This window comes from Lontra canadensis, unplaced genomic scaffold (genome assembly GCF_010015895.1).
Source record: "Lontra canadensis isolate GAN:19392208 unplaced genomic scaffold, GSC_riverotter_1.0 scaffold49, whole genome shotgun sequence".
NCBI lineage: Eukaryota > Metazoa > Chordata > Mammalia > Carnivora > Mustelidae > Lontra > Lontra canadensis.
In genome coordinates, this window is record NW_022631043.1 from 1,850,753 (window position 1) to 1,865,712 (window position 14,960).

General features: G+C 56.5%; 1 protein-coding gene across 3 annotated transcripts in view; it reads left to right on the plus strand.

The window, feature by feature from the left end:
• The window catches only part of TRAPPC9 (trafficking protein particle complex 9), a 509,775-nt gene that overhangs the window by 122,873 nt on the left and 371,942 nt on the right, over window positions 1-14,960 (plus strand). For all 3 annotated transcript variants that reach the window (XM_032873479.1, XM_032873478.1, XM_032873477.1), the window contains one exon: window positions 14,260-14,412. In XM_032873479.1, coding sequence (XP_032729370.1) covers window positions 14,260-14,412 — 153 coding nt within the window. The remainder of the gene's footprint in view (window positions 1-14,259; window positions 14,413-14,960) is intronic.

A 14,960-nucleotide genomic window follows, 5' to 3' on the forward strand; every position in this document is an offset into this window, starting at 1 on the left:
TCTGGTCAGTGCTTAGTGCTGAGGGGTTGCCGATGGTGGTGATGGGAAGGGGCTTTCTCAGTGATAGAACAGGCCTGTAAGAGTCTGCCCGGTTCACCTGCTGAGTGAGTGGGGTGAAAACTTGATGCGTCTATATCACTTTGATATTTCTAATGAGTTGCCTGGGTCCTCTTAGATGCCCAGCTTTGGGCCATGTGAGCTTCTGCCTCTGCTGCTCTGTTGGGACCCCCTCCTTCCTGCAAAGACCTTGAGCTGCTCTGTGTTGGGTGAGCGCTGTCTGTCTCCAGTCTGGCTTTTGCCTTCCTGTCTGGGCTTCCCTGGGCTTTGGTGGTGTTGTGTTTTGAACCCTCAGGGTACTTACTCTTTGTATCACCCGTCCCGTCCCTCTCTGGCCTTTTATTGGGAGAGTGTTGAGACACACAGAGGAGCTGGGGAGTTGCGCAGTGGACACCGTGTGCCACCGTCTCGGCTCTGTAATTAACATTTCCCTGCATTGGACTTATCCCCTCTCTGTCCAGCCTCCTCTCTGTTCACGGACCCATCGTATTTGTTAGGGTAGTTCAGTGTCGGGTGTGGGTTTCAGTGCATTTTACCTGCTAAGACGTCTGGTGCACATCACTAATTAGAGTTCTAAGTTGGTTTGCTTTTTTTGGGTCAAATATATTTGCAGTGAAATGTACAAATCTTAAATTATCATTTGATGAGTTTTGACAAGTGCGTGTGTCCCCTGGCTCCCTTGCCAGCCAGTCCCCGCTTGTGGCCAGAAGGGCTGTATTTATCAGGTTGGCTTTCAGTCAGTGTGGACTGGTCGTGGTGTAGACCACTGGAACCGCTCGTGAGGACTGGGCAGAATACCAGGGTGAAGCCTTCCTCAGAGGGTACGTCACACGCACTGTCAGCCACCTCCTCACCCCGGTTCCCAGACTGCCTTGCCCACATCTCACCATCTGCCTTGGGGCATCGCTTTCCTCGCAGATCTTCCCCTCTAGGCGGCTCTAGGGCGGATGGGCGGTGTTAGTACCCTCTCCGTGTGGGTAGGGGCAGCGAACGCCCCCGTGGTTAGACTTGTGTGAGGCCGCACAACAGGTTCTGGAGGACTGTGGGCCTCGCACTCTCTGCTCTGGGACCTTTACCCCAATCACGAGACCGGGAGCCTCAAATGCACAGTGGAGAGCGTGGAAGGTCCACTTCCAAACAGCACGTTTACAAGTGAGAAAGGAAAGCTGCCAGTCTTCGAAAGTTCTCACTGCAAGCTGCATACGTTTACATGTGGAATTAAGTTAGTAAAAACAATCTGCTTCCAGCGTATACAAAGGGAGTAACTCTGGTCACTTACCTTCTACAGTACCAAAAAGCTGTGGGCATTAATCAATGTTCTCGTATGTAGGGGAAGAGGGAACGATGTCTTAAAACGGGAACAGGTGCAGGAGTGAGGCGTTTGAGTGGGGGATGGCAGCAGAGGCTTGGTGAGCTCTCTCCGTTTGTGGTGGGGACAGTGGGCGACATCTGTTTCCATGTGAGCACGATCTTTATGAGCCCGATGAGTTTGGCTGCTTCTTCTTCTCCTTTTTTTAATAACACATAATGGAATATTTGCCTCAGGGGTACAGGTCTGTGACTCAATCTTACACACTTCACAGCATGTACCATAGCACATACCCTCCCCAATGTCTATCACCAGCCACCCCGGCCCTCCCACCGCCCTCACCTCCAGCAGCTCTTGGTTTGTTTTGTGAGATTTAGAGTCTCCTATGGTTTGTCTCCCTCCTGATACCATTTTGTTTCATTTTTTCCCTCCCTTCCCCGCACGACCCCCGCCCTGCCTCTCAGGAGACCATATGATAATTGTCTTTCTCTGATTGACTTATTTCACTCAGCGTAATGCCCTCTAGTTCCATCCGTGTCATTGCAAATGGCAAGATTTCAGGTTTTTTGATGGCTGCGTAGTATTCCATTGTGTATACGGACCCGATCTCCTGGACCCGTTCATCTGTGGACAGGCATCTCTGTTCTTTACGGGTATCTTATGCGTCTGCCCACGGGTGTCTCCCACAGGGAACAAACGCCTCCTCCGGGCTCAGTCTTCCTTTCTTTGCGCTGCTGTTAGCTACTTTGCACCTCAGCAGTAATGCTGGCCTCTACCTTGTGGCGCTTACCACGCACCAGGTGGGCGGTGGGTGGCACTTGAGGTACTTGTCATGTAAGAGCTGGTCTGTTACTTTACTGTTGTGTCCCCGGTGCCTAGGCGTTCAGCACAGCTTGTCACACGGTAGAAGGTCAGGAAGGACTGCGCGCGCCCGCTGTGCGGGGCTGTCACGAGAGTGAAAGGTGAATGCAGGACGTGGGAAGCTCTTGGGACAATTCTGAGCACGAGAGTACGTAGCTCACGCTTGCTGTAAAGAGACCGACCACTCTCGACGCGTCCCATCTGCGGAGGCTGCGGGCTTCAGGCCTTGGCTGTGCAGGGGCTCCCTGCAGGCCTCATGCTCTCTTTTCTCCTGCTCCTAATGCCCCAGAAGCACCCAGAGTCTTGTCAGGGGCTCTCGTGAGTCTTGGAGAGGTCCTGACTCCCCTCGAATAAATACCCTTTTCTTCAGAGAAAGAAACATTCCTGTTTTTTCTCTTCCTTCATCTTCCTTGCTTTCCTGTCTTGTTTTAATCCTACAAACTCATTTTAAAAATCCTTTTGTATGTAAGATCAGTGATACTAATAGTGAAACAGACCTATGTGGGTCCTGACCTCAGGAGTCCAAACTCTACGTTGGCCCTGATGGCGGGCGCGTGTCCCTGTGATCATAAGACCTGACATGGACACAAGCATTTGGGATTCAGCCAGACAAGGGCTGTCAGCGTCGTGAAAATTTTAACTTCAGCCCATCTGTGAGCAGGTGTTTACTTGTAGGTCATTAAAGATGAAAACTTCTGCCTTTACTGAAATAAGCATAGATTTCATCATAACGAAGCCCAAATGAAGGGAATTGATTGTATCTGCTTTTTAGCCATCTTCTAAGGTACGCGTGAGTATACAAACCCCAATATTCACGTACATATGTTCATAAAAATACCCCTTAATATCTTCATTCTGCTACTGTAATTTTTTTGACAAAAGCAGTGTCTCCACGTTGGTGTAACTAGAAGCTCGTGCGCGTTTGCACTGAGGTAGATTCTCTACTGCCTGCCTTTCCCACGTGTGTTGTGCGGCATCTCCGCGGTTAGACGCGGGTCGGAACGGTTCTCTGACGTCGGAGGTCAGCGGGCGGCAGGGCCACTTCCTGGATCACGGTCGACAACAAATGACCAGTTTCCCTGGACTGCGTGAGGCTCAGCTGCGGCATTAAAGGGATGACTGCTGTTCCTGAAACTAAACCCCGGGGACAATTAGAGGCTGTGCCGGCCACATGGTTGATTCACGTTTATCTCTTTGTTCTTTGCAGCATATGGCGGCACAGTGTTGTCGTTTTTTTGTTTTTTTTTTTTTGAGTTCAAGCCCGAGAATTTCTTACACTGGATCAGGAACGACTGGCCTGTTAGCTTAGTTTCAGGTAAAGGGCGGAGCTTTGATATTTTTGCGCATCATGCGATGATCAGGGCAGGTCTGGCTACCACCTGTCACCATACAGAGCTGGGACAGCGTTACCGGCTGTATCCCCGATGCTGTCCGTGACATCCCTGTGACGTATGTATTTTATCACTGGGAGTTTGCCCTCTCCGTGCCCTTCGTGTACTCGGCCCATCCCCCGGCCCCCCCACCCCGGCAGCCGCCGGTTTGTTCTGTGTATTTGTGACGCGTTTCTGCTGGGCTGTCCATTCGCCTCCGTTTTCACAGCCCACGTGTACGCGGGACCGGGCGGTATGAGTTCTGCTCCGTATTTCACTGCGCGCCGCTCCCTCCGGCTCCGCGCACTGGGCTGCGGACTCCGTCCCGCGGGCGGCCGCGCCGTCTCCCGCCGCGGGTGCTCAGCGGCCGTCGGGCTCTGCGCCTCGGCCCGGGACGCTCGCGCTGCCTCCGCGGTGGCTGCTGTGGTAATGCCGCCACCAACGCAGACGGGCCTGCGTGGTTTTGAGTTAGTGTTTTTGTTTTCTTCCCAGAAATACGCAGAAGGGGAATTGCTAGGTCCTACGGTCATTCTGTTTTTAATTTTTCGAGCACAGGATTTTGAAAAATGTCCCTGGATAGTCCGTGTTGCACCACGGGAACGAAAGGGGGAAGCCGAAAGGTGCACTTTTAAGGCGTAAAAATGGGCGAAACCTGACAGGGAAGCTACTCGGCTTTCAGTCCCGCCGCAGCGGCTCAGCGGCTTCTGGTCGCCGTGCGTGTCCCTGTGTCGTTACCCAGACTTAAACGCTGCGGTCACGTGCGCTGAGGGTGGGTGCTGCTCCCTGCGTGGGTTTCGCCGTTGTTCTCGCACGTGTCACTCAGGCCACAGCACGGAGAGAAGGAAGCAGCGCGAGAACCGTTTCTAAGTGCTCACGGCGTGGGATCGTCGGCTTCCGGACGCAGGACTTGGAACCTGTTTACGACCCCTCTGCTGTGGGTGGGGCATGGGCTGGGGCAGGGTTCAAGTGTGTCTTGAGCTGTGCTGCCCTTGGCCTGTGTGTTTGGAACCAGCCCGGGGTCCCCTGGTTCCCGAGTCGTTTTCCTCCCCTTCCTTCTTGCTCTCGCTCCCTCACTCTGTTGGAGCAGGGTGTCCCGCGGGGGCCCTCTTCAGCCAGTGACAGGCTGACAGCCTTGGCTTCCAGCCCCTGCTCCCCATTTTCCGCGTCTGTCTGCCAGGCTCCGGGAAGCCAGCGCATCGGATTTGTTAAATCCCGCTGCAGATAAGCAGACGCACGCCCCACGTGAGGAAGACCGGCCCCCCTGTTTCAGTTTCCCGGGCTGGCCTCTTGGCTTTCAGAAACCGTTGTAGTTTTCTCCTTGTTCTCAGATTTCCCTGGAACGGTGAGATTGAGCAGTACGGATGAACAAACATGTTCTCATGTGAAAACTCTAGCAACTTAGAACGGGAAAGCAGACAGCAGAGTCCGCACACGTCAGCCCCACTGCGATGCGGGGAATGAAGCCAGGAGGGCGAGGTGGGGAGATGTGGGTTGGGACGTGGGGCTCGGACAGCGAGGGGTCACTGCCTCCTCTGCCCCTAATCTCAAAGGGGGACCCGTGAGCTGTGCAGTTCTCAGGCCCCAGGGTTCTGTGACAAGTTGGCTGAGGTGCCACCCAAAGTTACAGTCAGAGTTACCCTCCCTGCAGAGTTTTATTTTATTTTATTTTTTAAAGATTTTATTTATTTGACAGAGACACAGCGAGAGAGGGAACACAAGCAGGGGGAGTGGGAGTGGGAAAGGCAGGCTTTCCACCAAGCAGGGAGCCCGACATGGGGTTCAATCCCAGGACCCTGGCATCATGACCTGAGCCGAAGGCAGATGCTTAACAACTGAGCCACCAGGCGCCCCACCCCACGTAGCTTTCTTGTACTCAGTTTCTTAGCCCAGCATTTGGAGAAACTCCCGTCTGGCTTGCCGCTTACCTTCTTTCTTTCCACCGCTGTGCTCGGGGAGCAGGACAGCAGTGACCCCTGTCTTCACGGGGCTGGTGTGGGTGGAAGCAGAGGGTAGCCCCTGTGCTGTGGGCCGCGAGGCAGCAGAAAGGTCCGCTCTCAGTTTTCTTCCTACCACTGATCCTCTGTGCTCATTTGTTCCCTCCGCCTACCAGTTGTCTGTCCGTTTGCTCAGGTCTTCAACAAGCCTTTTCTGAGCATGCCTATATGGTGGCCATTGTGTGGGGCCCTGGGACACCCAGGAATCAGCTCCGAGTGCCTGTCCTCTGGGTGTGGGAGGGTGCTTCTATGGTCTTTGTCGCCTGGCTCCCTGTGGCCACAGTTGGATGTAGTCACAGCTTTGCCAACTGTCAGGTATCCTGGGTGCCTCTCACATACCCTCTGTCATTCACATGCCAGTCCTCACACCACCTCCTGGAAGCTTTGCTGACCCCCAGACGGAGTCATGCCACTCCTCCCGTACGCTGCCCTGCTTACACTCTGTCACAGCAACACTCACTTCACTTGGCTTTGTGTCCCCCAACAAGCAGGCGTTCACATCACGTCGCTACACACGCATCCTGCCGGGCCCATGAATGACCCATGAATCCTGTCCTGAAGGGCTCGTGGTTCAATGTGGGCGTCAGGCACGTTCGCCGAGTGGGACCAAGTGTTGCGGGCACTTAGCACCTTTCTGCAGCACCACAGCAGCGGGGACCGGCTGCTGTACTCCTAGGAAGACACTGGAAGTCGTGAGTGGCAGGAACTCCTCCAGCTCTGTGTCCCTGGTGGACATGACTGCAGTGGCCTTCTCCAGCAGCTCAGCCTGTGGCACGGTTGTGGACTCACACGGTTGTGGAGAAGTTTACAAGCCCCATTCATTGGAAGACCAAGTGGAGTGCCTTGTAGCCACTATTAAGAGACCTGAAATGTTCAGCTCCCTGGGAGCGTGGGTGAGAAGTGAGCCAGCACGGTGGGGAGCGCAGAGGAGGTTAGGGCGTCTGGCCCTGCAGTTTAGGAACTTTTTTTTTTTTAAAAGATTTTATTTATTTGAGAGGTAGAGAGAGTGCATGAGCAGGGGTCGGGGAGGGACAGAGGCAGAGGGAGAAGCAGACTCCGTGCTGAGCAGGGAGCCTGACCCAGGCCTTGAACCCAGGATCCTGAGATCATGACCAAGCTGAAGGCAGAGGCTTAACCGACTAAGCCCCCTGGGCGCCCCAGTTTGGGAACTTTTGAACATCAAATCCCCAGTTGGTTGTTTGGGGCCAGCAGTGTTGCCCTGTGAGAGCACGTAGCTGCCAGCTGCTGCGATGTCCTCTTCTGTGGGGCCCGGGCTTCCCCAGGACGTCCAGACACCAGGAGTGCTGATGCAGCAGTGAAAACGAGGAAGAGGGGCGCCTGGGTGGCTCGCTGGGTCGAGCGTCTGACTCTTGATTTTGGCTCAGGTCGTGATCTCAGGGTCGTGGGATCGAGCCTTGCATTGGGCTCGCATTGTGCACGGAGCCGCTCATGATTCTGTCTCTCCCTCTGTCCCTGTCCCTGCTTGGCCCCCCTCTCTTTCTCTCTCAAATAAAGAAATCGAAGGTGCATTTCTGAAAATTGACCTGCGGCCGTGTCTCACAGGCTTGTTGTCGGGGCTAGACAGGGCAGCGTCTTGGGGTAGGTGGACTCCTGGCTCCACCCGCTCCCGGGTGCCCTTGGGCAGGTGGCCCGAGGGGACGATAGCAGGACGTGTTGCGAGTGTCACTGTGTGGGCTCAGGGACACATGCACGTGAAGGTCGTTGCACGGTGCCTGCCTCGTGGACGTGCTCGTTCCCTGTCAGCCGCCCTGTGGGTGCTGTGTGTGGGATGGTGGGGAGCTCGCACCAGGTGTGCGTTTCCTGCCCCACCCTCCTTCGGGGGTGCGTCTGTGGGTGCCCCCCGCAGCCCAGCTGAGAGCCCGGCTGATGGTGTCTTCCACGTCTCTCTTACACACCGCTGCCTCCGGACGCCTGTGACACAGCCAGCCTTCTGTGCTCTGCAGCCAGGACCGCGGGGAGCCCTGAGCACATCTCACAGCTCATTTGAGCACAGTTGATGTCTCAGCGGCAACACTTTTGAGAAACGAAAAGTCATCAAACAGCCAAGAAGAGTGCTGCAATTAGAGGTTTTAGTTTCGGTTCCGCCCCCCGCCCCGGTGATGAAGTCCTGCCACACCGGACTGCTGGCCGCGAGCCTCCGTTCCTTCCTGCAGATCTGGGGCCTCAGCAGGTATGCGTCCTGCCTCTACCTCCTAGGCCAGTGAGCCCCAGCTTAGTTGGATGCTGCCTTGGGCAGAGCATTAAGGCAGTTTTGAACTTGTTCTATATGTGATGGGATTATAGGCTTCTACGAAATTTTCAGATTACGAAGAACATCGTCTGTCACCTGCTCTGAGCTTCTGGGGGCTTCTCCTCTGCGCCCCACCTTGTTCCTTCCTGGAATGAGAGATCCCACCCAGGCATTGTGTCCCTTTATAGGCAGGGAGCTCCTCCTCTTCTCCTTCCCCTTGTCCTCCTTCTCCTTCTCCTCCTAGACAGGGCAGCGTCTTGGGGTAGGTGGACTCCTGGCTCCACCCGCTCCCGGGTGCCCTTGGGCAGGTGGGAATCTTCTTCTGAAGATTTTATTCATTCATTTGAGAGAGAGCAAGTGAGAGAGAGAGAATGAGCAAGGGGAGGGGCAGAGGGAGAAGTAGACTCCCTGCTGAGCAGGGAGCCCGATGCGGGGCCCAATCCCAGGACCGTGGGATCATGACCTGAGCCGAAGGCGGCTGCATAAGCTGCTGAGCCCCCCGGGCACCCACAGGGAGCCCTTCTGATTTACCTCTTTTCCCCGGAGCGGAGCACGGTGGGTGCCCTGGGGACTTCGAGGCTGTGTGGCGAGTGTTTCCGGGTGAATGGAAGGGGAAGGCCGGCAGCATGGCGCCCTGTCGTTTCCCCAGGCCGCCTCTGCGTGCCAGGCCGCTGTGCTGAGGCCAGTCTGCCTCAGCGTATGTTGGTGCCGACCCCAGGGTCGTCTCTACCCGCTGATGAGGTGTCTTGGGACGACGGAGGAGAGCTGCTGGGGCAGTGCTGGGATTCAGATTCCCATTGGTCTGATCCCGAAGCTCACCATTTGACCGTTTTATTTCCCACCATCTCCTTTCAAAGTCCTCTCTCCATCACCTTAGTGATGTGTCCGTTGCGAGCAGCCTGCACGCTGCTTGTGAAGCTGGTTCCTGTTCCGGGTGAGCAGCGAGAGGCAGAACGTGGAGTGGAAAGGCCCTGGCCCTGACCTTGGCTCTTTTACCTCTAGCTGTTTGAGTAGGGGGACGTTGTTGCAACTCTCTGAGCTTTAGTTGGCTCTTTCATAACATGGCAGTAACAGAGCCGCAGTCTGAGGTTAGAAGACAGTACGTAGGAGATGGTGGTGGCACTTGTTTTTATCAAGGGACTCCAGGGAGAGATGTTTCCTGTTCCCTGGACTCCCCCATTGCTGCCCACAGAGCCCAGCAGCACAGGGAGTGGAAAGCAGGGGCAGAGCTTCTCTCGGGAGCTCGGACAGCTTCTCCTAAGCCCGGTCCATTCTTCCCGGGCACCGCGTGGTTTGCATGGAGCAGCAGCGCTGATGCTTCCAAGAAGTTGACGGGCCGGGGATCGAGTCTGGGGGCTCAGGCACACCCGTGCCCCAGGCGATCGCTGTCCTTGCCATCAATCCACATTATCGCTGGGCCCTGACAGGCGGTCCTGGGAGAAGCAGCTGCCTTGGCTTAGAACCCGGCCTCGCTGTCCTGGGGGGTGGTCAGCATGCTCAGCCCCGTGTGTGCATTTGCAGACTCCGGGTTCACGGGGCTTCTCCCCATGTTCCACCGGGGCAGTGGGGGTCCCCGGAGGATTTAGACACAACACTGAGAGGTAAGTGTGTGTGTATATGTTTAGGGAAGTGTAATACATTACCTCATTGTAGAAAATTCAGAAAATAAAAGCAATTTGAAACGACTGGATCTCTGTACTTGGAGGGGACCCACGTTAGCTGTAAGGTGGGCTATACCTATGTATTTTTCCATGTGAACCTTTTTGTGCCACGAAATCCTAGTGTACATTCAATCTGGTAATCTGCTTTCCTCACGTCGCTTTCCCCCCATCTGTTCTAAGTCTAAATCTGAAACGTCTTGGAGTACATTTGTCTGTTCCACGTCGAATGCTTGCTGAGCGCCCCCCACGTGCCCGCTGCCACTCCTTGTTGCGCGGGAAGGATGCTGATGGCCGCGGGCACTGCTGTGGATTTACTGAGTGCCAGGTGCAGGCCGGCAGCCTCCCTGCGACTTACCTGCTCCGTGCGCAGCTCCGTGGAGGGGAGCGAGGCTGGCCCAGCAGGAACAGCTGACACGGCGTGGCGGCCGCGTCTAAGCGAGACCTTGTTCTGGTTGCTTTACTTTCGTTAGCTTGTTTCTTCTCCATGACAACCCATTTTATAGATGAGCACACTGAGGCACGTGCAAGTTTGGTGGCTTACCTAGGGATGCCCAGATAGAGCCAGGAGTTGAACCCACGCAGTTTTCTCCTAAACTGGGCATTCGTAGCCGGGTTGGTGCCCTGCCTCTCCCGGGAGTGGTGAGCTTCAAGGGGTCTGGCCCCCGCCTTGCAGTCGGTGGAGGAGTGAGCTGCTTGATGCAGGCGGTGATGTTCTAACGGAGGTGGGCGCTTCGGAGCCCAGGGCAGCAGCGTGGGATGGGAAGGGCATCCCAGCAAAGGAGCCTCAGGGTCGGGCTGTGAAGGATGAGTCAGAATTGGCCACGTAGGAAAGTGTGCCAGGAGACCTCGGCGGGGGAGCAGCATGTGTCAGGGGTTACCTGGGGCTCGGAGGGTGAGGCCAGACGGCTCCAGGCACTCCAGTCCTGTCTGGGCCCCGTCCTCTGGCTCAGGGAATGCACCACAGAGCTCTCACCTGGTTCCTGCCCATGCAGGGGAGACCTGTTTCTGAAACACAGACCTCCTGGGATCTGCCTCCGGGTCCTACTCGGTGTGGGCGCTCCAGCCAGTCCTGCCGGAGAGGATGGCTAGGCTGTTTAAAGAAGTTAGTGTGCGCTTCAGGACCGGGGGACCTCGGGGCCTGGCCTTCTAGCAGGTAGGGCCCAAATGATGTTCTGTCCTGGTGTCCAATAGCCTGGCATCTCAAGTCCCTTCCATTCTGCAATAATTTACTGGATTGGAAAATAGAGGTAAAGAATCCAGTAATTGGGTTAGCGCATGTTTACAGAATGTGACTTACGGGTTTCTTGAGACGGTTTGGTCCTCTCAGTGGTTTGGAGCCAAGGCACTGGCTTGGGTTCTGTGCCAGCCCCAGAACGCAGGTGGCGGGTGCTGTGACTTTCAGGGCTGCCATAAAGACCAGGGGTCAGGTCGGCTTGTGAAGCTGAGTCCGTGTTTCCCAGCAGACATGGAGAGTCCATGCAGACGAAGGCAGGAGGGGCAAGGCAGGGCTGGCAGGGGGCTGTGCACCCACACACGTGTACCTGCACATGGATGGGACAGGTCGGGGGTCACCCGCACAGGTTCCCCCCGACTTTTTTTTTTTTTAAACATTTTACATTTTTTTTAAAGATTTTATTTATTTATTTGACAGACAGAGATCACAAGTAGGCAGAGAGGCAGGCAGAGAGAGAGAGGAGGAGGCAGGCTCCCTGCTGAGCAGAGAGCCCGATGCGGGGCTCGATCCCAGGACCCTGGGATCATGACCTGAGCTGAAGGCAGAGGCTTTAACCCACTGAGCCACCCAGGCACACAATAAATAAAATCTTTAAAAGTCGGGGGGGAAGGGGCACCTGGGTGGCTCAGTGGGTTAAAGCCTCTGCCTTCAGCTCAGGTCATGATCCCAGGGTCCTGGGATCGAGCCCCGCATCGGGCTCTCTGCTCAGCAGGGAGCCTGCCTCCTCCTCTCTCTCTCTGCCTGCCTCTCTGCCTACTTGTGATCTCTGTCAAATAAATCTTTTAACAAAAAGATTTTATTTATTGATTTATTTTAGAGAGAGAGTGCGTGCGCATATGCACATATGCAGAGGGAGGGGCACAAGCAGACTCCGTGCTGAGCACAGAGCCTGAGGTGGGTCTCCATCCCATGACCCCAAGATCATGAATCTGAGCCGAAACCCAGAGTCCACACGTAACCAACTAAGCCCCCCAGTGCCCCTCCCGCTCCCTCTTTCTAACCTGCCTGACTTCTCCCTGCCTTCCCAGCTGCGTCCGAAAGGCAGTCTCTCTGGCGTGTTGCATCTGTAGCTGCGGGCAGGGCCCCCACTGTCCCGGTCTGTCGGGACTCGCTGCCCCATGTGGTCGTCAGTCTATGTCCCAGGAGCCCACGGGCCCTACAGTCATCATCCCTTTCCCGACTCCCCATCTTTCCCTGGGTCATTCTGATTCAGGTGGTAATGTGCCTGTATGGGGCCTCTGGACACCACGTGTGCTGGCGGCGTCGGGGGTGCTGTGGTGTCACAGGTACTTCCCGAGTGCCCGTCGTGGGCCGGTTCTTATACTCGCGGCTGCGGGAGTGGGAGTGCGATCGCATACCTCCGCCCTCTCGGTTTCCTGTGGGGATCATAGCCGCTACTCCGCTGGGCTGTGGCGGCGCTCAGGCCAGACACCTGCGTGTGCAGAGGGTCTGGTATATTCCGGGTGTGCCGTGAGCCCCTCGTGAGCAGGGGGCATGACGTGGCTTCTGAGTGCCTCGCGTGGACACCACCCCATCTGCTCCTGCATGGAGCACTGCTCTCCGAGGGCCCCGGAGAAGCCCTGAGGCCTGGTGGGTGTGCGGCAGGTTCCGGAGGGACCGTGCCAGGACCAGCGCAGCGTGTGGATTGTGTTTGCAGCACGGCTCAGCCGTGTTCTTCAGCGCGGGCGTGCTCATGTGCTCCGTCTCCCGCTGGCTTCTTCCGTGGTGACTTCTGGGTCCCAGGAGCAGGACTTCGTGTGTGCCTCTGCCTTGAGCTGCCTCCGTGCGGGATGAGTGTAGTGGGTCTGGAACCGTCGGCGTGCTCTGGTTCTCGACGACGAGTGGCTTAATCTCTGGAAGGCTTGGCTGCCTTATTCCAACAGAGGACATGTAGCACCGAGAACTGGTTCATAGAAAAGGGAAGCCGGGGGGGGGTGGGCAGCAGCGAGGTGCTCCCGCCTCAGGCCCTGCCGGGTCTACAGGAGGAGGGGAAGTACAGAGCCTCGGAGCTGGGCCCTGAGCAGATGACCATGGCAGGGCCTTTTCGTGGACCGAGGGGCCTGGGTGAACCATCTCTTCGCACCTGGTCGGCAAGCAAAGGGCCTTACCTCAGGGTGTTGGGGATGGCCCAGCAGCTGACCCTGACCCCTGACAGCGATAACACAATTTACTCATCACACATACAGCCCAGGGAGGAGGACCCCGTGTGCACCCAGGGCCAAGTAGGGGTTACCCTCGGGAACAGAGGGAGGCCAGGGCTATGGGAGGCAGGCTGTGTAGTCGCAAGGGGGTGGGTGCCCCTGGTTCCTGCCGGAGGATGTCGCTCACTTGTTTCGGTCAGTCCGTGGCCGGTGGGAACTGGAACTGCCGGTTTGAGGGTCAGCAGGGACTGGAGGGGTGAGAGAGATGGGGACCCAGTCATGGGCGCAGGGCAGGGGGGATGGGGGACCCAGTCATGGGCGCAGGGTGAGGGGGATGGGGGACCCAGTCATGGGCGGAGGGCGGGGGGGATGGGGGACCCAGTCATGGGCACAGGGCGGGGGAGATGGGGGACCCAGTCATGGGCATAGGGCGGGGGGGGATGGGGACCCAGTCATGGGCGCAGGGTGGGGCCGGACCTGTGGTGAGGCCGGTGCAGGGCCCCCTGGTTCCACCAGATGCCGAGGCAGCACTTGGTGTCAGGCCTTGATTTCTGGCCCAAAGCCAGGCTCGTCTGGCAGGCGTGGGAGCTCGAAGGTGACACAGCTGCTTCCACACGGCAAAAGTGGGGTCCCCACCCCCGCGCTGTCTCCTTGCCGTCTCCCTCCCGTCCCGCAGTGCATGAGCGCCCTTAGCTTTCCAGCGCTTCGCTTAATCTGTGCCACAGCCCTGTGACGCGGGAGCTGTCGCCCCCTTTCCACACGGAGACCCCTTGACGTAAGGGAGTCCTCACCCTCCGTCTGTCCAGTCAGTCAGAGATGAAAAGGCAGCAGATGCAGGGCTGACTCCGCCGTGCGGATCTCTCCGAGACGGGGGTGGATTTGCGGGGCAGCTCGGAGCCCCCCTGCAGGCTCTGCGGGTCCCGGGCGTGGCTCCCAGTCCCGTGGCTCTGGTTTTGAATCCGTTTCCTGAAGAGGGTCCTCTACTGTCTCTGCTTCTCCCACTTGACATGGATCTGTTTCTCCTCAAGGGGACAACCGAGGCAGTCCTCGTGGGGAAATTCTTGTTACCTCCGAATCCGTTTATTCCGTTTATGTGAGCAAAGGGTGCATTGATTTTTTGGCGAGAGGAAGCCTGCAGCAGGAGTGGGGACGAGCCGGCCCAAGCTCGGTGGTCTGCCCCTCGCGCCTTGTTCACAGGCAGCAGCCACTGCCTTGTACCACCCATGAGTCTGGAATTTTCTTGGTACTTGGATTTCTCACATTGTAAATGGTTTGCCTTTTCCTTTGCTTTGGGGGTGCGTGAGGATTTCCCAGGGGCATTGGTAAGTCACATCCTGCCTCAGTCCCACCATCCTGACCACCACTGTCCTCGTCATTGTAGAAAAATTGTACGGCGACTTCTTGAGCTGGAGCCTGGAAGAAACCCTTGCCCAGTTTCCTCTGCAGCCGGGGAAGGTGGCCACTTTCGTGGTCAACATCAAGGTGAAGCTGGATTTCTCGTGCCAGGAGAATCTCCTCCAAGACCTCAGCGACGGTAAGCCCCCGCCCCGCGCCCCCCAGTCTTAATCAGCAGGTCCTGGCCCCTCCGTGCCTGTGGCTTGCTCCTCCTAACTTGCTTGCCCTTCGTTAACTCGAGCCGCCCGAGCCTTCTCCCGGGCGCTTAGTCCGCCCACTGAGTTCCTGTATAGATCTGAGAGCAATAAAGGTACTTGCCAGCTAAATCGTTTCTTAATTCACACTTTTTACCATCCTATGCTCACGTGCCAGGAGGTCATCTTAAGTTGGTGGAATTACTGCATTTTTCTTCAGGTATAACTGCTGTGATCTAATTGGCCGTGATGGTAAAGTTCTTCCGAGGCTGGTGGTTTCTGTAGGGAGGTGGCGTCTGGAGAAAACGGGCATTTATACTCCTTGTAGCATTAGGACTAGCTGATGAGGAGTAAGATCTACTGGATTAATTGTGTCAGGTTGCGAGTGGACGTATGCGTTCGTACGTTCAGTCAGAGGCATCATGGGGTGTATTAGCTCAGGCGGCCGGAGCAAGATCCATGTGAGATCGGCCACGAGCCTGTGGTGCCTCCT